Here is a 23,130-nt window from a genome sequence, read left to right on the forward strand (position 1 = left end):
TCAATATCAAGTTTACTTTCTTGTGTCTATGTGTCAATATCAAGTTTACTTCCTTGTGTCTATGTATCAATATCAAGTTTACTTCCTTGTGTCTATGTATCAATATCAAGTTTACTTCCTTGTGTCTATGTGTCAATATCAAGTTTACTTCCTTATGTCTATGTGTCAATATCAAGTTTAATTCCTTGTGTCTATGTATCAATATCAAATTTACTATTCTATGTCTATGTGTCAAAAGTCATTTTTTCTTTCGTTATGGTTATATGTCAATATCAAATTGACATCTTTATGTCTGTGTCAATATGAACTTTTTATTTCTTTATGATAACATTGAAATTAAAGGTTTTGGACTGGGAAAATGTTGCTACAGTGTTGTTTATGTATTAAATGTTGGGAAAAAATGCACTTATTGTTTACTTTAAGTAATGTCGATCAGTGACATCCATTTCCCGCCCCTTCTTTACTTAAACACTTCATTAAACTACAATATTTAAAAATAGCCTTGTAATTATCTCAAATGTCAGCTGTTTCCAAAAAAAATATTTTTTGTCGAAATGTTAACACTTTTCTTAGAAAAATGTAGAGTCACAAATAAGTCTACCAGTCTACCATTTTACGCTCCATTTATAGTGTCACAGATTTAATGACTTGAATAGAAACAGTGTTCTTTTTTTTTAATACACTTTTTATACTATCTGCCAATTCTGTGAATATCTTGTCCACTCTAATTGGAGTAAGGGAATTGCTTCGGGTAGTCACAATACAATGTGAAAAAGAAATTATCTGACAGCAGCTTGGGATAGCGATTGTTGAGTCTGTAGCCGAAAATACTCATTAAAGCTGAAAATAGAAAAGTCAAAACGACATCTTAACATTACGAGGTCATGAACTATAGTTTACTATTATAAATAGAAGGCTAACACTTGGTAATCATAAAGGAGTTGGACAATTTGTTGACAAGATTTACGTATTAATTATATTATTATTACCGAGCTAATATTAAGTCGCTCTGTACAAATCTTGTACACGTTATTTCTCCCACTTTACACTCTTAGATCAAATTGAACATTTGCACACTTATTCAATTTCGATGACAACGCATGAATAAAAATAAAATAAAATAGCCAATCAGGTAATCAAGTTAGTCTTAAATAAAATAAAATAGCACATAAGGTAATCAAGTTAGTCTTAAATAAAATAAAATAGCCAATAAGGTAATCAAGTTAGTCTTTAAATAATTTTGTTTATATAGAAAATGTAGTACATCAACGGCGGGCAACCCTTGACAATAATCACGCACTGCCTCACGCACTGCCTCACGCACTGCCTCACGCACTGCCGCGTCTCAAAATGCTGAAATGGTTTGAATAAAATGGGTGAAAATATTCAGTTCTCTAGCAACAGAGTTAAAGACATTGATTCATATCCTCAAAGCTCCAAAAACTGGTCGGCACAAAACAGTCTATACAAAAGGAAAATGAACTTGTTGTTGAAACTTTTGCTCATAATCCAAACTCCACCGGAAGAGCTTACATGGCTGGAAAGTTCACGAGCTTTTACCATTCAAATCCTAAAATATGTTAGGTTGAAAGCTTCTTGTCCACTGATAATTCATGGCTTATTAAAGGTGAGCTAAAAGGTAGTCGACGTAACAGAGGCGCCCCACGGAAACGCTTCAAAGAGAAGCTTAGGCGTCAACTTTCCTTGGCTGACATAGAAGAGAGCACCTGGTTGCATGCGGCCTCAGAACGAGACAGCTGGAGGTCTCTCACGAAAGCCGCGGGAGACACATTTGAGACCAAAAGAAAATCTGCTGACGAGGACAAACGCAGACGGCGAAAAGAAAATCTAAATCGACCACCTGCGGACAATGGTTATGCTTGCTCTGGATGTGGCTGAATGTGGCAAAACATGTAGGTCACAGCTGGGACTGCGCAACCACGGGAAATACTGCATTCCTCACTAATCTTCGGACTCGAAGACTAGCCTTATTATTATTATGCATTAATTTACCGCCCACCTATTTAACACTTGTATTATTATTTTAAAATCAAGAACCTGATTTTATTCTCTCTCTTCTATAATATTTGAACTGCAATGAGCTGATAGAACTTATAATATTTGAACTGCAATGAGCTGATAGAACTTATAATATTTGAACTGCAATGAGCTGATAGAACTTATAATATTTGAACTGCAATGAGCTGATAGAACTTATAATATTTGAACTGCAATGAGCTGATAGAACTTATAATATTTGAACTGCAATGAGCTGATAGAACTTATAATATTTGAACTGCAATGAGCTGATAGAACTTATAATATTTGAACTGCAATGAGCTGATAGAACTTATAATATTTGAACTGCAATGAGCTGATAGAACTGGGACATAGTGTACAAAAAAAACGCAGTGCTCAACTTTGCAAATTTAGTCACGTGACCCAAAGTCAAAATATTTTGTATGGTTGGATCGCTGCTAATGGACGAGGACCATGACCTGCAAAAGTAAAGGCTTGTATAAAATTAACGACCATCTAATTTTGGAGAGCATGATGTCTGTCCCACACACGTAGGACACATGCAAGCATAAGGACAAAGTTTAGACTATATTGGTAGATTACAAAGTATCATTCAGCTTTGAGAAAAGAAAAGTTTGTTTCATCATTCTGACATCGCATCTAGTAACAGATTGTCTGCCGTATATTTCCGCGACATCTCCTGAGAAGAATGAGACTATTTTTTCAAAGCAAGTTAGAGCTGGTGTGTTTTAATTTACATTAAAAAAACTCAATCTCCTTTGTTAGAAACAAACAATTGATAAGATTATTTTGTCTGCCCAACTCACAATCATCGTAGTTATAGCCATACATGAATGGCTTTCTGCTACTGAGAGCGATGGCGCCAGAACATCTCTTGAGATCTCCTGAAGCAAGATCTTGACATGCGATACGACACACCTGACCACAAACAGTGTGAGCCCCGACTGTAGCCATGACAGTTTCACCTGGACAATAGGAAACATAATGGATTATCATAATGGATAATTTAGATAGCACGTCATAGAGCCTATATATCATTCATTGCGTTATTATAAAACATAATGTGTTATCATATAAATGTATCCATGCAGTGTGTTTGTTTATTTCACATATTTCGGATGTTCCTTCAGAGTAAATGATAATCTATTTACTACAGAGTTAATGATAATCTATTGACTACAGAGTTAATGATAATCTATTGACTAGCCCTAACCTCCCGCAGCAGGCCGAACATGAACCCGGGACTGTCACGACGACTGAACGACAGTTCAGAGAGCTTACCGAACTACCAGACAGCCAGTGTGGAACTAAAATTGTTTTTGATATGATTAATATGTTTTGTATCCATAATAGTTGATCAACATGTGTTAAGTAAGTGTCTTTTGACAAAACGTATATCCACTCACTCTGTCTGTCTGTCTGTCTGTCTGGTGCAACCTTTAAACACGTTTTTCTCCCACTTCCCCATTTCGGATCAAGTTGAAACTTTACACGATCATTTATTGTTCTAACAAAACATGAATTAACCAAGGAATTAATTTAATAATGGTTATTAATTAATTTTGTTCGATATCGAAAAAGGGAAATAAATGTTACACAATTGAGATATATGGCTCTAAATTTGGGCTCTTCCTCTTAGATAAACTTTGTTATTTTTTTTTATAGTTTCTTATTCGCCTTGTTTATCTGCGTTTTTTAATTAATTTCATGGCGTAATCAGGTAACCCAAAGCAGCTTTCGTATCTTAAAATGTAATTACCTTTTTTTTTTAAAAGGTTTTTACTGGTGATGCCTAATAACTTTTAAAGTAATTCTATTGCAAGGATTCTTCAACTAAATTCTTCAAGTCCATTATTCACAGGCTTACATAAATTCTGGCAAGTTGAGCTTTCTATATAGGTAATTGCATTTAATTCAAAGGCTTGCTTCGCTCTATTATTAGCGCGTCAGACTCTCCTCACATGGTCCCGAGATCAAACCCTGAGAGCCGTCCTTCAGTTCTGACTAGGACGTAACAATCTTCATTTCTGTAGGATGACCATGAAATCACTGTCCTAATCTTAACAAGAATTTTTTTTTTATCTATGAGGAAAAACTCCACATTTACAGCTATATATCTCAATTATGTAGAAGTTCCCTTTTTGATATCATACAAAATACTTTTTTTAAAATTAATTAACTTTTTTTTTTTACTTTTTTAATTGAGTCATATTTTTTAGATACAATAAATAATTGTTTAAACTTTCAGCTTGATCCGATAATGGAGGTGAGAAAAATAACTTTTTACCTGACAGACAGACAGACATAGTGTGTCGATATAAGGTTTGCAATGATCTTCGGATAAATGAGCGCCAATATCTTCGGAGCAATCTTAAAAGGCAAAATATGTTTGTTTGTTTTTTCATACAGTTGCTGTTTAAAATACCTTGAACTCTTGTGGCATTGAAATAGGCTAAATATCTCTCAATGACAATGTACCTTCATTTGGTCTTTTGACGAAGACAACGCCCACTGTTACAGCCACGGCTTGTCTTGGGTCGATGACTGCAGACTCTTTGTAATGTCCTTCATAATTAATACCACGGGAGTATACGTAAATCTGATTCGCGGCGGATCCATTTTGACATCTGCTGTAAGCCATTGGATTGCCTTCTTCGTCAGCAATAAATCTAAAAGAAAGTTGTGAGTAGCAGTTATTATGGACGTTTTTAACATAATTAGTTTTTATCGAATTGTTTTTACCAAGCTTCTATCAACTCACTATGTCTGTCTGTCTGTCTGGTAAAAAGTGTGTACACGTTATTTCTCCCACAACCCTTTGTCGGATCAAGTTGAAACTTGGCACAATTTTGTTATGACATAGACAAGACATGAATCAATACAAAAACAGTAACGAATTAGACAACTAATTATTGGTAACTAACTATTTCATTTAATAGCAACAATGGAAACTAATACTTAAGTTATCACAGATATAGTTAATTTTTTTTTTTGGGGGGGGGGGCGGAGGGGTTAAGTCCCCTTGCATCATTGTGAAGGCTATTTCTCCCTCACTTATTCATTGATCGAGACTTGAAACTATTAGTTAGTGTACTTAGGTGTGTCTTGTTTCTATTTCTACTACCCCAAACAAACAACTGTTCAACTCATCCTGTGATAGGCATGCCTCTTCCACTACACATGAAATTGGCCACATCAGTAGCTACAGAGTTTTTCCTTAATATTCCATTCAACTCTACATTTGTGAGCGTGCTAAACCCGTTGCTGAAACTAAAAGTGTGCTCTCAACCTAGACTGAAGAGTGACCTTTACGTAGTAGACAGGTTCCAGAAGTATCGTGCTACTCTTTTCAAACAATACAATTTCATATTTTTTTTTACATTTATATTTTTTACATTAAAATTGTTGACATTCATATATTACCTTTTAGTTTCATCATAGGCCGATGGCTCATAGATATCCCGACTCACATCCACGCGGCCCTTAATGACGGGGAAATTTCGGAATACTGGAGAATTAGGACGTCTTGCAGCGATAATCTTATAAGAGACTCCGGCCCAGAGGCTTGTGTCACAGGCTCCGTCGACGCAGAAGTCATTGTATGGCGTAATATAAGCATCGGGAGTGTCGCAGGTGTTTGATCTGGTGCTGCCCTGACTTAAGATGTTAGTGACTTCAATTGGGTCAACTAAGCCTGGAATGGAGATCGCTCGTTTACTTCTTCCTGAAGTTAGTCGTGGCAAACAAAGTCCATTTTGGCAAGTCAGAAATCTGCACAGACATAATTTTAAAGAAAACCTTTTATGTTGTCTTTGTGGAATTGCACTCTATGTAGCTTTATTTTGAACTTAATCATTTTAGCCTTTAATCATATAATCATGTCGTTGAAGCAAAGAGATTTCTATTGAAAATAAACAAAAAAAAGGATTATCATTTAATTTAAAAAACATGTTTTTAACATCTAAATCAGTGATGTCTAAAAAGCATATCCTGCCCATGAGGCAGTCCTGTCTGGTCCCTACAAACTTTTGCCCACCTTGATGCAGGCTGTGAAGCAGTCCTGTTTGATCCCAACAAATTTAGCCCACTGTGATGCGGGCCAGGGACAGCCCTGTGTGGTCCCTACAAACCTTTGCCCACTGTGACGCGGCCCGTTAAACGCGTGTCAGAAGTGTGTAGGGCCTTTACCTGTTGCCACATGATGGAGAAATGGAGGAACACGTGGGAACAGGTTCGTACACCGAAAGACGTTCAAAGTAATCAGCGTATCCATCAGCCTGTGTGTAACTTCCCAGTCCTGTAGGGTAGTTAGGCGCATGTCGAAAGTCTGCACCCTGTAGGAGATGTAAATGTATCACTTAGTTGCACATACTAAATTAGATTTTATATATCTAATAGTTTTCAAAGAACATGCAATTAGACATGATGCATAAACAAATGATGGCTAATAAAAAAAATAGACACATTTATATTTCTCAAATATATCTTACATTTAGATCACAACTTATCGTTCATTTCATTCAAAATAAAGGTACATTGTGGGCTGTTTTTATTTACAAGACGAGACATTGTAGTAGAACGAAGAATAGTACTACTATGAAACTTTAACCTATGAAATGATTTGTCACCTTTAAGCTGAAGAGGCGAATAGAATCAAGCTACTCCAGAGGTAAACCTAGCTAGAGAATCAAGCTACTCCAGAGGTAAACCTAGCTAGAGAATCAACTAACTGTAGCGTGATGAGGAAAAATGTAAAATGGAACTCACCACACATGTATACAGTTTTTAATTAAAGTTCTGAAGAAACTTAAATTGTACAGTAAAATAACAAAAAAATACATTAGATCTGATGGTATATATAAATGAATAAAAATAATAGCGCCACATAAATAGTACTTAAACATAGCAAAATATACACATGACTGACAAGATGCTAGTCTTCCCTTATTAATACTTTGATCCAAGTTGAGCTAAATAAAAGGAATCCAGATTCTGAGATAAGTGAAAACTAGGGGGGGGGGGGGGGGTTAGATCCCTTTGACTTTTCTATGCCCAAACCATAAGGCTGATCTTTTAATATGCATTTTGAGGTCGCAACTCGTAGGCGCAGCTTACGTCTCGTTACGGTTGAGAGCTCATCTTTTACCTTAAGCATAAGGACGCCAATGAACCAAAAAAAGCCTTCATAATTCCTGTCTGAACAGTTGTTTATTTGAAAAGACGACTGGCTCTTTTCTACAGTGAAATCAGACTGGGGTTACGTTGTATTTGTAACTTCACAAATACATATCTCGCATGTATTGTCTTTACCTTTATCTTTTACTTTAAATTATAATAACACTGTTTATTTTACATAGTTTCCCTATAGATCTTTCTTCTACTTTTATTTTTAGCTCAAAAGACATATTTTAAAATTTTTGTACTGCAATTGGTAAGGGTTGAATTGTGTTTACAAATATTTTCGAGATATCTATCATGGGCAATTAACACCCATGACAGTGAAAACCTTGTCCTTACTCGCTTCACTTCTCATGGCGTCAGTGTCGGTATGTCTCCGAGACCAAGAGTCGTCAGTGTCGGTATGTCTCCGAGACCAAGAGTCGTCAGTGTCGGTATGTCTCCGAGACCAAGAGTCGTCAGTGTCGGTATGTCTCCGAGACCAAGAGTCGTCAGTGTCGGTATGTCTCCGAGACCAAGAGTCGTCAGTGTCGGTATGTCTCCGAGACCAAGAGTCGTCAGTGTCGGTATGTCTCCGAGACCAAGAGTCGTCAGTGTCGGTATGTCTCCGAGACCAAGAGTCGTCAGTGTCGGTATGTCTCCGAGACCAAGAGTCGTCAGTGTCGGTATGTCTCCGAGACCAAGAGTCGTCAGTGTCGGTATGTCTCCGAGACCAAGAGTCGTCAGTGTCGGTATGTCTCCGAGACCAAGAGTCGTCAGTGTCGGTATGTCTCCGAGACCAAGAGTCGTCAGTGTCGGTATGTCTCCGAGACCAAGAGTCGTCAGTGTCGGTATGTCTCCGAGACCAAGAGTCGTCAGTGTCGGTATGTCTCCGAGACCAAGAGTCGTCAGTGTCGGTATGTCTCCGAGACCAAGAGTCGTCAGTGTCGGTATGTCTCCGAGACCAAGAGTCGCCAAGAAAGAGAAACAACTCATCCACCAAAAGACTTCAATCGAAAAAAGTTATAGAGCTAAACTACAAGAGCTTTAAGTGTAAAGTAAAAAAAGTAAAGTTCCCATTTCGGACCTTGCGATCTATAGGGCATGTGATGTAAATGTCATCTGTTACTGTGGTCTACGGTTAACGAAGGTGCCATGTGGCCAGCACAACAACCAATCGCCTTTAATGTACCCAGCTAGTGTCAGGTGCCCATGAGAGTTGTGCGTGTGATGATTTATGTTCTTTTATTTCTTGGTATTTCTTCTAATATTAATTATAGTTCAAACAGAATCATCTTGCCGGAGATTAGAGAAACGACTTGATAATAAACTGAAGAAACATCTGTGTTCTCTTTTAATTTCTTTCTTAAACTTCTTCCAAACAAAACATAGACTTTGACTTTCAATTCGATGCCGACTTGACTGTAACCTCTTGATAATATTAAATTGTTTACTAGAAAAACTTCAACTTATATAACATATCATTTAAACAACTTAAAGATACAACACCTTCAACTAGTAAAACTTCAACTAATGGACCCGCAATAGGTTTAAACTCATTGTAGCACAAGACCGTTACTAAGCCAAGACGGTTACAATGCGAGGACCCCGACTAACTAGCTTTCCCCTAATTTATACTTTTTTAAACAGTACTTTCCAGAATCATAGAAACTTCTCTCCTAAATATTTTATTAACTGTGATCTTTTAGAAGCAGACGTATGCTTTTTTTTCCCTGACCTCTTTCCCTGATTGGCTGATTATAATTAACGCGTTTGCTCTGGACTTCTATGACCCGACCCCGGCTTCTAGATACAGATAGAACTAGGTCACAGTATCGACTCGTGACAGTGAGGCGCCCAAGCATCCCATAATCAAAATTCGCCAGGATTCGAGTCAGGGACCATCGGTTCGGAAGCCAAATAGCTTTGCCACTCAGCCACCGCGCCTCAAAAGTAAAGTTCCCCTATCAGACTTTGCGATCTATAGGGCAGATGATGTTAAAGTTATCAATTTCTTTTGCCAACGGATAGCAAGCAGATTGTAATGTGGCCAGCTTCAAGTGTAATCAGCTTTTTAAATTGAAAGTCACAAGTCAATTTGTTTCGAGTTCCTATTGCTTTATCATTCAAACTATTTATGTGACTCTTTCCGATTTGTATAAATAAATTTGAGAACTAACCATCAAATTATGTTTACCCTAATAGCAAAATTATTTTACTGGTCCAAACAAACAGAAAGACAATTCAATTTTCTTGTCAGCATTGTATCAATAACAATATAGACACATACACAAGCATACATACAGCAGAAATAACAAAAGACACACACACACACGCAAGTAGACTCCTATGATATCTATGTCTGGTGACGACGACTGACCCTGTATCACAGTTATATTTCTTCTTGTTATTGAAAATAAGTATTCATCGAAGGTGCTAATATGTTGTAACATTGTAATGCCAGGGATTCTGAAGATATATCTCTAGATCTAAATATGCCTTAGAGATTCAATTAACGAAGATCATTTCAATTCAAATACAGAACTTACTAATTCAAAAAACTGGGAATCGCAATAATGTACAGAATACATAGAGATAAAACTGTATCAAATGAATATCTTCTTTCAAAGCTAAATAACTAATAGATTCAGATTAATACTACTAATAATCATTAATACTAATACAACTAATAAAATAAATGGCTTGCCACTTCAAGTTACATCTCCAAACAAATTTCTCTAAATTCCACTTTTCTAATTGTTTCCTTAACTCCTCTCAAACACTTGCTTTAACCAATCCAATCATTCCCTAGGAGGCGCTACCTTACGCATGTCTGATGACGCCTGCACGTGGGGTTTTCCATACTGATATAAAAATATACTAAGTTTAATACCCTAGCTTAGGTTTATTGAAACTGATACGTGACACCATGAAACACCCTGACTGACACAATTAAAACCTTAATTAAGCTTAATGATGGTCTCTAGTGACTCTCTAAAAGTACAGCCAACATTTACCAATATTCTTGGATAAACAGCAGGGTTCCGTCCCAGACTTCTTAGCCTGCTTCTAAACCTGACATAGATGTAATTGATGTAACTGTGATGGAAGAAAAACATAGGCTCAAAGGCGGCGGTATCTAGGGAACTCATGGTGCCGCCCACAAACACATGAGGTCCCCCGTGAATAAACTCTATGTCGTATCTTGTTGATGTTGTCGGTGATGTGATGATCTCTTCATACCTGGAATATATAGATTTTTGTTACAAAGCTGATATGAACTTCCTGTGTCTAGTATAAATATTGTACACGCTATTTCTCTCTATTCCCATTCTTGGATCAAGTTGAGACTTTACACATTTAATCATTGTCGATCACAAGAATCGATCCAAAAAAAAGGACCAATTATTTTATCAATTAATCGTACTTAATTAATTTTGTTTCATACATGGCGGAAAAATTAATTTTAGCTCGCTTCTTGGTGTATCCGGTATATGAAAAAATGCAGTGTTGACAAGCTGTGTGTATTTAACTCTTTTTCTCCTAACTGACGATACTAACGTTGATTCCACCAGAATGTGGTAAATAATTACGGAGACAAAGAGTTAAAGTAGTTGGTAATTTTGGGCACTTTTTAGCACTGAAGAATCACATTTTCTTTGATGTTTCTCTTTTTTTTAATTCATGGCATAACCAAATGGCATAAGACAGTCACGACTAGGGAACTGAACAACAACAATAAAACCACTGGCAATCCAATGACATTTGAAAAGACATCGGCCAGAGTCTGTTTTTCTTTTCTTTAAATCTGTGTGTCCTGCAACCTTCGTCAGAGCTCTTCAGCTGTCTCTTTCGGAAACCATCACTGCACTGTTCTGTCATCTCGTGAAACTTGTAGAGTTTTTTTGTAACATCTCATTTTGTTTCCTCAATGTTATTGATGTGTTGAAAACCAAGGCACTGAGTTCTGAACATTTTACTTTCAAGCCCTTCAAGTACAACCTGATCCCCCCAAAAAAAACAAGCAAATAATATTGTTTTAAGAAAGCGTTCTAATTTAGACAGGTCCATAGAACGGTCAAATAAAACATGCACCATCTAATTCTACTTACAAAGATGCTCTCCTCTATTGCCAGTTTCTGGTTTAAAATTTCCTATATATTATTAGGCTGATAAACGTTTATACTTGTTTTATTCAGGAGTCAGTTGATGAGAAAGATATTGAGACTAAAGAACAGTGCAGTCCGCACAGAACCAAACTAAACGTTTTTAAACGTTATACCTAACTCGACTAATATCAAACTGCTTTCAATTGTCATGTTTTAATATACAAGATGGTCCAAAAGTAGGTGGACAGTAAATAATAACATTATTTTCGATGTACACATACAATCTTATCCCGACATGACTAACGTCTAATGTGTAGCTTGAGAACAAGACATAATGAGACTACCTATGTTCTCGAAGCTAAAAGTTGGGATTAGTAAAATTTGCCCTTTTCAATTGTTACCAGAGAGTGCCGACCATGTCCTTCAAAACTGCATTCTCCATTTAGAGGCCCGAACAAGACACTGGCTCCATAAAAAATCTATACAAGAAAAACTAAATGGAGAGCTGCCTGATTTTTAAACCTCAGTGCAGCTCATCTCATATATTTGTTTAGTCATCTGAATATTTAGCAAAATAATAATAAGATCGATGATGAAAAAGATACAATTTATGTTCAAACTGGATGGCTGCAGGGTCGTGTGGTGTGCTTTTCAGAAAGTCGTCTCAATACCCCCAAGTTCGAGCCTTACCTGCGTCTTACCTTTTAGGACTAGGACGTAATCATCTTCATTTCTGAAGGAATGCTGTTACTAGCTGCTGTAAACCTCCTAAACCCTAACCCTTGGACCACCCTTATTATGTCAGAGTAAGTAAAGTAAGATTTCAGTAAGTAAGATTTCAGACCTTGTGATCTATGGGACAGATGATGTAAAGATCATCTGTTTCTGTTGCCCACGGTAAAAAAAAAGTAAAAATCACCAGGATTCGAACCAGGGACGTCCGGTTCGGAAGCCAAGCGCTTTATCCCTCAGCCACAGCTCCTCCAATTAAATTAGAAGTAATTCTATATTTACTTATAAAGCTATGTGTTTTAAAATATGATAGACTACCTGGATCTTGACAAAATGTTTCTCACGTTTGTAGGTGTCATTAGCTCGCCATCCAGGTCAACATCTCGACTGAGACTTTCTCCGCGAGGGAGTCTCCAGTTAGCGAATGGTCCTTGGACCACTGCGCCCCGAGGTGTGCCCATAAACTCAGGCGACCATAGTTCCGATAGAGTAGGATTGGGCAGCATGCTATCCAGAGTTGAATCCCAGTAAGGCAGGCAGACAGAACGATCGACTTGTCTGAGAGCCGCCTCAAATCTAAAGACATTCAGCAGAAAGCAGTGTTGTCAAGCGAGCAAATAGTAACATTGATAAATGTGGTGAATGACAATTTTTAGCGATACAATAGCATTTTTAAAAATATCTGAATTCTTACATAGGAGATACTTTAAAGCATCACGTGATTTTATATTTATTAACATTACACACCGGCTGCGCCAGTGGATTTGTTCTCAAGTTTTATCTCTTTATTTCTCTCTTTATCTTTCTCTCTTTATCTTTCTCTCTTTCTCTTTCTCTCTGTCTCTCTGTCTATATCTCTCTTAAAAAGCACCTAAGTGGTAAAAGGAACATTGCTTGAGAAATTTCTTGATTCATAAATCAGCCAGTCAGTCAATAAGGGGTGTTTACAAATAGTATATAGATTCTATTGTATATTTTTTAGAAAGTGTATTATAGTTGTTGTTTTACACTGTATGATATGTGTTAGAGATCAAAAGGTATTTGCCTCCATCTCATGACCTTCATTGTCAAAAAACTTTTTTTTAAAGTACGGCCTTGTCACAAGACCTTCCTGCAGGGGACAGTTCCAGAGAAAACAAAGAAAGACAGGCAAAAGAAGCGATAGAAAGACAACATCAAGGAATGAACAGGCTTGTCAATTAAAAAAAAGACACAAATCCTAGCAAAAGACAGAACATGTGTGGTGTCCTAAGGTTCCAAAAGACTTAAGCACAGCTGAAGAAATTGATGTATTTTAACTATAAAATTGTGTATGAAATATTTCTAAATGGCATACTTCTAAAGCAGTACGCTAGCCTGCTCTTGTGGCTTAGATATCAACTGCTCATGTGGCTTAGATATCAACTGCTCATGTGGCTTAGATATCAACTGCTCATGTGGCTTAGATATCAACTGCTCATGTGGCTTAGATATCAACTGCTCATGTGGCTTAGATATCAACTGCTCATGTGGCTTAGATATCAACTGCTCATGTGGCTTAGATGTCAAGCCCACGAAATACTTTCACTGAAAAGTCAAGAGTAAAGGCGTATATTTCAGACCGGAATCAAGTGCCAGAAAAAGATCGTTAGCCTTTTTAGACATCTATAAGAAAGTCAAGGGATACTTTGATTCTAATCCTAAGCTGTCAACTTCAAGGAAGTATTGACTACTTCAGCTCCAGCAACTTGAGAGTTGATGTCATGACATTCCTTCAGATACCCCAGTAAGGATGAGTGAATGGGTCTGATGTATTTGCGACCCTTGATCCCTTTAGCAAACGCCCACGGTGATTGTGCTTAATGGGAATCTCTTCAGTTGGTACAGAGATGCTGGGCTAATAGAAGTAATATTTGTCTAATTTTAAAAGAAAATAAGACCCAAGGAAAACCCAACGTTAATTTTAACACTGTTCTAGAATCGTTCCTTGTTAATATTTGTTTTGTTACATGAAACCATATAAAGACTCACGTTGATTGTGTCAGTTAACACAAAAATAATTTACTTTTTATTTTGGGTTCAACATAAACTTACATGAGCAAGAAAAGTATATGCCAGCCAAGAAACCCTGCTCCGTTGTGAGCTACTAAGTTCATCTCTCCTGTGTGTATTAGAGCAATGGCGTCGTATTTGTTAGGTCTGACAGACTGTTAGGAAACATACAACAAAATCTACTCTTTCAATTTAAAATAAAGACCTTTTTTTTTTTGTAATACAGAAACAAGATACGACATTCGACATTTATAATTTATAATTAATATTAAGCTTCAAAATACATTGGCACTGTACATGGGCGTGGCCGGGGGGGGGGTTGGGGTTGGGGTTGGGGTGGATCGGAATTTAGTGACTGATTTTTTGCTTTGATTTTGTTTATTTTAGGTGAGATTTAAATTCTAAACCATCACTTGCCCCAGCACAACCAAAGGGGTTTTGAGTTTAAAACCCCCTACAATGGGGTTTTGAGTTTAAAACCTCCTACTAGGGGGGTTCGAGTTTAAAAAAACCATACCAGGGGGGTTCGAGTTTAAAACCCCTACCTGATCGGTTCGAGTTTAAAAACCCCTACCAGGGGTTTTGAGTTCAAAACCCCCTACAATGGGTTTTGAGTTTTAAATTCCCTATCTGGGGTTTTTGCGGTTAACTTCCCCTCTTCTATAAAACGAAACAAAAATGCAAACGAAAATCCCTTAATTCCAAGAGCACAGTTAAGGAAGATTTTGATTTTAAACCCCCCTCTAAAATTTACGATAAACCCCCTCTTCAATATAAAAAAAAAAGCTAATTACGCACTCAAAATGTTATGAGCGTAGCTAAATGGGTTTTGACTCAGTTTTGAGTTTAAACCCCACTTCAGCGGGGTTTGAAGGTAAAAAATACCTCTTTAGTAATAAAAACAAAGCAAATTATACACTAAAAATGTTATGAGTTTTGAGTTTAAAATCCCCTCCAGTGGAGTTTGAAGCTAAAAAGTACCTCTTCAATATAAATAAAAGCAAATTACTCACTCTAAAATCTATGAGCGTAGCCAAAGGGGTTTTGAGTTTAAACCCCCCGCCAGGGGGGTTTGAGGATAAAAAATACATCTTCAGTGTAAGAAAAAAAGCAAATTACGCACTCAAAAATGAACGTTGCCAAAAGGGGTTTTGAGTTTAAACCCCCATTCATAGGGGTTTGAAGCTAAAAATACCTCTTCAATAAAAAAAAAAAAAAAAAATTACACACTAAAATTATTTGAGCGTAGCCAATCCAATCCCTCTTCTACAGATGGCTTTTTTTTTTAAAGTTTAAACCCCTCCAGATGGTTTTGAGTTTAAGATCCCCGTACAGAGCATTTTAAGGTGGAAAACCCCCAACAGATGATTTTGACGATAAAAAGCAAACTACAGTCACTTAATTCCAAGAGCGTATTCAAGAGAAGTTACACATTTTTATCAGTTTCAGGGCTCCATTAATAAACTGCAGTGAATAGTCATCTGCCGAAATTGAAAAACACTAAATGTGACTCAATAAAGATGGCTAAGGCAGATTTTAGGAGTCAGTTATAGAGATCGGGTCTAAATCAAGGAAATCCTATGCCGAATTGGGAGTCGACCCCTTAGTAAGATTGTGAGAGAGCGACGCATGAGGTTTGCGGGACATGTTCTCCGACAAAATGAAATACACAGAAATAAATAAGAAGAGTTGCAATGATATCCTAGTACAACTTGACGCCACTCATTCATGGAGGTCCTCATGGCAGGTGGGAAGAGGCTTCAGACATTACTAGTGACAGATTTTTATGGAAACAGCTTGACGTCAAATGCTCCGAATGGCGCGGGAGGGTCTAAGTCAGTAAGAATATCACATTAGGTTTTTGAAATAACCCTTTTTAATAGCAGGAAAATGCACTGTAGATACCTCAGAATATGCATTTTGTTGGCTTTCAATATCAGAAATAGTGCTTGGCGGCGGGGCCTCGTGGGGGAGCTATTAGCGCTCCCCCAGACCCCCTACAATTTTTCACTAACTCATGGAAGAACCTATTCTAGGGCACAATAAACGTCTTCCGAAAGAATGAAGGGTCAGAATGTAATAAAGATTATGTACACACAAACACATAAATACATATAATTTTTTTTTCGCGGGGGGGGGGGGGGGAAGAAAAAAATCTACCCCACCCAACCCCCCCCCCCCCCCCCGAAAAAAAATCCTGGCTACGCTCATGGCACTGTATATATGTATTCCATTTTCGTGCTAGCCAGGCATGCTCATAATAGAAAATACACACTTTTTTATGTGGCACATTTTTATATAGTGCCATTGAAACTATTGAGACAGTAATTTTGTTATTTGATATATAGACCTACAAACATCTTGTTTGACTGCCTGTGTCTGGGTTGTTAGGTTGACTTAAGCCCGCCGCCAGGGGAGGGGGGAACATGAATTTAGTGAGTGCCGGGTCTCCAACAAACAAAAAAGGGGAGTTGGACCTTCACACTATATTTCAAATATGTATGGTCTGTGGAGGGGGGGGGGCAAAAGACCCCACGGGCGTCTGAGGCCCAAATATTTCTGACAGCGGGCCTGAGAGAAGATATGTTCATTAAATCAGGAAGATCTTCTTGGAACTGATAAACAGAGTTGAAATAAATTAAGACTTGTGACCATGTAGTGATGTCAGAGTAAACTTTATTTTAAAAAAAAAACAACAGTCTATCTTCTGCAACAGTACAGCCAAAGACCCACCGTGTCAGTCTTTAAATTATTCATAGCGGCAAACAAGCGAGACCTTTCTTCGAGTGACAGCATGCGGAGTTCTTTTCTCCTGCATGGCGTTGTATTGATCTGACGTTTACGTCTAGTGTCTGCAATACCGCCAAACATACCCTCAATCAGTGAATCTAGATACCTGCCAAATAGAACATGGACAACTGTAACCCATACAATTGGTACATAATAAGTGGAGACTTGATTTTAGTAATTTATCGTAAGAGATTGAAGAATAAAATAATTATACAGAAAATGAGGCTAATATTATTTTAAACAAAAATTGTATCTAAAATAGAGTAGATCTAGAACTAACGGCTTCGTTACTTAATATGTGGTAAATAGAATGAGCTGCTAAATTAGGCTGTCTTTAACAGGCAATTAGTCAAAGGTTGATGGATTATCTTTTTCAGAATAAATCTCAACATGGCGACTCACTTCCATACACACAACTTTCGTTTTTTTTGTTTAGTTTTTTCTCAACATTTAACAAACAAATTCGTGCATTCCAATAGTAGACAATCAGAATTAGAAAAATAAAATAATTAAATGAAAACTTATATAAAGAAAAGAATCGAACTAATACTGTTATATGAATCAAAACTACAAGATGTATCTCCCTTTTTTATATAAAATTAATTAATTAATTACCACTAAATAATTAAACACATGGTTAATGTTTCTATTACTTCATGTGTTGTACTCAAGCTTGACTAGTTGTTCAAAGTTTCAAGTTGATCCAAGAATGGGAAGTGGGAGAAATAACGTGTACAAGATGTGTACTAGACAGACAGATATCGTGAGTTGATGCATGACGCACAGGACGTAATCATCTTCTTTTTTGGAAGTAACGTCTGTATCATATAAGATAAGCTTTGTAAAAAAAAATCATTCGGGAGTAAACTTATGTTATAGTAATCGTGTCACGATCATCAATGGTGTTGATGTCACAATCTAAGATGGTGCTACTGTCACGATCAGACTTGAACTATATTGTACCATCAATGATCGTGATTGCCGAGGATCTTGAAATGATCTTTCGATAAGATGATCGTATAGAAGTAGACAGATCTATGTTGATAATACGATCATACAGAATGTTGCCAATTGATAAGAGGAACATCTAGGTCTAGGAGTTACTACTTGACAAATATGATCTAAGTACGATCTAAATTCAATGAAGAAACTTCTCTTCGTCCAAAAACAATTACTTTAATTAATAACTTGAAAACACTATTCATAAATAGTTACAATGGTTAAAATGTACTTGAATTGAATCTACACAATAGTATATCTGAGTCTTGATACAAATAAAATATATATTCTCAATTTCACGTTACGTACAAGTTAGATGTTAACACTACAACTTCCGAGACAAGACTGAGGCTATTTTGCATCTTCGCCGGGTTTCAGCTCGTAATCACGTGATCAACAACTTACCCCTCCCAGACCAACCAATCATTGCAGTCTAATGTACAACAATTAACTTTCGGAACCAATGGAGTTCATTTAATCACATGCTTGGTTTTTTTCCCAGCTATGTCAAGCTATGTCGGCAAACAACCCGAAACTGTTACCATATATGGTCATAGTGTACGTGACAAATCGTTTAGGGCTTTGTTTGTCGCACTGTGGTTGTGGCAACTAAAACATTGAAAAGTTATTGTTGTCGGGATAATTCAATCATTATATCGTTCCAGTGACAGAACCTGAGAGTTTGGCAAAGTAGTTTCCTGCAGGGCAGGAGTGGGGTGGCGCACATTTTTTTTTTTGACATTCCCAGTATTGAAACTACGATTTCCTCCAGTAGCGCACCAGGGAACGGGCTAGTTAGAGCCTAGCTCGTGGACGCCTACCAGTCCGCCTGACACAGCCCGCTAAGGCCGCGCCAGTCAGTCCAGTCTTTGCCCAAAGAGAGACCCGTGAATCAGCCGAGTCCCAGGAGAACCCTACCAACCCTCGAGTTGGTGTTCGCTTTTCAGAGAACCCGTGGGTCTCTTACTCATCGTTGCCCCGGGGCCCCACAGGGATGGGGGCTGGACATAACCCCTTTTTTGGCACTTTTACACTTGCCGGCCGCTCATTCATCAGTGGCAAGCAGCCAGTACCCTTGGCCACCCCTCTGTAGAGCGGGGTGTTCACCCGGCGACCACGTGTACGTTTCGTATTTCTTATTCCAAATGTAGTAGAGAACATTGAGGAAAGAATAGAAGACGCATCAGCACAGCCCAGTCCTAGTGTGCTACTCACAGACTTCTACCAAATGTAGTAGAGTACATTGAGGATAGAATAGAAGAAACATCAGCACAGCCCAGTCCTAGTGTGCTACTCACAGACTTCTACCAAATGTAGTAGAGTACATTGAGGATAGAATAGAAGAAACATCAGCACAGCCCAGTCCAAGTGTGCTACTCACAGACTTCTACCAAATGTAGTAGAGTACATTGAGGATAGAATAGAAGAAACATCAGCACAGCCCAGTCCAAGTGTGCTACTCACAGACTTCTACCAAATGTAGTAGAGTACATTGAGGATAGAATAGAAGAAACATCAGCACAGCCCAGTCCAAGTGTGCTACTCACAGACTTCTACCAAATGTAGTAGAGTACATTGAGGATAGAATAGAAGAAACATCAGCACAGCCCAGTCCAAGTGTGCTACTCACAGACTTCTACCAAATGTAGTAGAGTACATTGAGGATAGAATAGAAGAAACATCAGCACAGCCCAGTCCAAGTGTGCTACTCACAGACTTCTACCAAATGTAGTAGAGTACATTGAGGATAGAATAGAAGAAACATCAGCACAGCCCAGTCCTAGTGTGCTACTCACAGACTTCTACCAAATGTAGTAGAGTACATTGAGGAAAGAATAGAAGAAACATCAGCACAGCCCAGTCCAAGTGTGCTACTCACAGACTTCTACCAAATGTAGTAGAGTACATTGAGGATAGAATAGAAGAAACATCAGCACAGCCCAGTCCTAGTGTGCTACTCACAGACTTCTACCAAATGTAGTAGAGTACATTGAGGAAAGAATAGAAGACGCATCAGCACAGCCCAGTCCTAGTGTGCTACTCACAGACTTCTACCAAATGTAGTAGAGTACATTGAGGAAAGAATAGAAGAAACATCAGCACAGCCCAGTCCTAGTGTGCTACTCACAGACTCGTTGGCAGGCCTACAACACATACACAACTCTGCTTGAACGCTTATTAGCCAATCTGGGTTCTAAACTGGACCAACTGGAGGAGCCTCGGACATTTGAGCAGGCTCGAGCGATCGCGTGCGAATGGATGAGAGAGAAGTGGCGCCAAAATCGGAAAAAAGAAACATAGGTGGGAGGTTTGTAAGAATCTGAAGGAACCCATTAAATCGAACGCAGGGTCGACCCTAAAAATTGCGGTGTCCTATGCAAAACGGATAAGCATAATGTCAAATTAAAATTTTTTATTAGAAAATACATTTACAATAAATTTTTTTATTAAATGAAAGCTGACTGCCTTTTTTTTATCGCGAATACGATTGGCACTCTAAAATGACAATTTAGTCTATTTTTCAGGAGATTTTTATGAGTGCCATGAGATTCTAATAATTTCAGGAGATTTTCAGAACTTTTTGTATATTTTCCAATTTCAGGTTATTTCCAGGAAGCCCTGGAAAATCAGGAGCCCGCGGAAACCCAGTTATTATATAAGTTATAATTGTTTAATTTAATAATCTACACCTAGAATTAGCCCGGGGCCTATGAAAGTGCAGGGCCCACTGCGGCCGCTTAGGTTGCAGTTGTTTAAGGCCGGCCCTGATCGGACGAATGGTGGCAGCTAGGAAAGAACATGTAATGATTGCCAGGTTCAGAACTTCGAAATTGCCAGTTGGACGAAGAAACGATTGGCCATCTGTTATACGAGTGCGCAATATTTACAGAAAAACAACGGCCCTTCGAGTGAAAAAAACTGGTATTCGTGAAGAGTCGACTCTGTAAGGAGACAGGGCTACTCTGCAGAGAACATGCTGCTTTTCTTGTCGGCGTTGTCAGAGAATAGCGTTCTCAATATGGCACCTCTGTGCAATGAGACTTACACGGCTTCTTAATGTACAGCAATGTTTTGGAATTGAAAGTTCAGCAAAGAACGGGAAAATACAAACACTGGCACATAGTTATGTTTCTAGAGTCTTTGAGAGTTCAACCTTAAATCTGATAACATTTAGAACACATTAGACTACAAACGAATTCAAAATAGAGAACCAATCTAATAGTGTGTTAGAAATTGATATATATGCATATATGTGTATATAAGTGTGGTGAGAGGAAAAGAAAAAAATATTTTTACATAAGAAATATATCGCCCTTTTAGCCTACTTTTATTTCAGCGACTGGTTCGCTAAGCGAATATAATTTAATTTCAAAGTCGAGTTTGAGCTTGGAACTAAACTAAACCTATAACCAATCTTTGGTCAAGTGACAAAGTCTTATTGATCGACTCTAACTAGACATCTCTTAAGTACCTACTTTTTTCTTTCATTGTCCTCTTCGGTCAGTTCACTGGGCACACTCATGTTCTTGTACAGGTGTTGACAATGCCAGACTTTCTGAGAGCCAATAAAGTCGTCCACGTTTTCATTGCGAACACTGTCGTAGCAGGCCTGGACTCTCTTGGAGTTGGGTAGGGGCCACAGTAAAGAGCAGCAGATGTCTACAGCTATGTAGGAAACAATAAGTAGCAGAGCCAACTTCATTCCTATATCCTCTGTGTAGCTGTCTGGGTAGCCGTATCAGTGTAGCAGTTTATATGTAGCCGTCTCTGTGTAGCTGTCTCTGTAGCAGTTTCTTTGTAGCAGTTTCTAGGTAGCAGACTCTGGGTAGCAGTCTCAGGGTTGCAGTCTCTATGTAGCAGTCTCTGAAAATTACAACGTATGCATCTCTTATGAGGTACAATTCTAATGTCTACTCTGTACTAAAATGTGCACAAAGAACGACGCAAATAACGGCCCTAACGTTCCTTAACAAACGCAGACAATTACAACTGGACAACACCTCGTAGGACAGAAGAGGGTTCCACTATAACGCCAACACAAAGTTTTTTAGAACATTTTGGCGTCGTTCTCCTGAATTCCTGCACTTACTACTTAATTACTCAAATCATTTAAAAAATTTCCCTATAATAAAAAGCAGCCTTTCTGGTTTTATTGTTGAAAATAAAATTAATTGCAATATTAAAAGTAGAATTATATGTTCATCATTGAAATTTACTTACTTATATTCCTCTAAATGCAATTTTTAGGAGAAAACGTCACTGCCCTTTTTTTTCATTGTCTATTAGTTTTGGTAAAATTAGTATAAAATTAAACTTTTTTACTGCGCACGCATAATAAAAAAAAAAAAAAAAAAGATAAACTTTTCTTTATTTCTTTACGGTGGATGATGTTTCTCTACGGTGGATGATGTTTCTCTACGGTGGATGATGTTTCTCTACAGTGGATGTTTCTCTATTACAAATGTACACGTGTGTACAAAACAAAATGATTGAACACTAAAAGCTACAAAATATTTGCTACACTCAAAGCACCAAAACGTAAGTATAACTTGCTCTCATGGAGGGCACAGTGACCAAATCAGTACTATGGTGTCTTAGAGTTTCTTATATAGGATGCGCATTAGGTGCAAAAGTATAAGGTGCCAATGGAAACTTAATTTACGAATTTATTACCATATTATATCGCTCGCTACGCTGGACACGACAGATTAGCGATCATCCAGTTATGACACTTGCAATTCTGGGATTATAAAAGGTTGAACTGTTATCGCATAAATCTAATATATCTTTCTATTATGCTCGCTAAGTTCAGCAATGATAGCATGAAACTTGCCTCTGTATACCTTAGCGAGAAATCCCATGCCGACCTAGTGCTGAATTTCGTTAATTCTCGTGGCTTTCTCTTCGGTCACTGGCACTATCTCCTTGATCTTACGGCACCTTTAGATCGACTTCTTAATAAGCTATTAGAATGCTAAGCTTTAAAGCCTTAACTAAGACCATAAAAGTTGATCTCTTGGGATGGGGGGGGGGAGTTTAGATATTGGGGTTAAATTACTTATGTGTGTCTTTGAACAGTGTATGTGTGTTTGAGTGATTGTTTGTGGATGTAACGATTAAGAAGTTTTCTGAATTCACCTGCGTGATCTCAGCCATCCTTGACCTGTAAATTTAATCAATCAGATTTCTATTTACAAACAAAATTATGGCGATAATTACTCTCATTGCGATTCCCGTAGATCATATCTCAGCATTGACTTAGGACCTATTT

General features: G+C 37.8%; 1 protein-coding gene across 1 annotated transcript; it reads right to left on the reverse strand.

Annotated features, from left to right (window-relative positions):
- LOC106054516 (uncharacterized) lies at window positions 1–22,520 on the reverse strand. The gene is made up of 11 exons (XM_056041281.1): window positions 22,080–22,520; window positions 21,335–21,722; window positions 16,803–16,965; window positions 14,112–14,224; window positions 12,357–12,614; window positions 10,215–10,440; window positions 6,229–6,374; window positions 5,464–5,811; window positions 4,519–4,709; window positions 2,847–3,005; window positions 1–840 (listed from the first exon to the last, which is right to left on the reverse strand). The coding sequence occupies exons 2-11, from the start codon at window positions 21,559–21,561 to the stop codon at window positions 725–727; spliced, it is 1,947 nt and encodes a 648-aa protein (XP_055897256.1). The 5' UTR covers window positions 21,562–21,722; window positions 22,080–22,520; the 3' UTR covers window positions 1–724.
- Window positions 22,521–23,130: the final 610 nt, after the last annotated feature.

This window comes from Biomphalaria glabrata, chromosome 9 (assembly GCF_947242115.1).
Source record: "Biomphalaria glabrata chromosome 9, xgBioGlab47.1, whole genome shotgun sequence".
NCBI classification, from domain to species: Eukaryota; Metazoa; Mollusca; class Gastropoda; family Planorbidae; genus Biomphalaria; species Biomphalaria glabrata.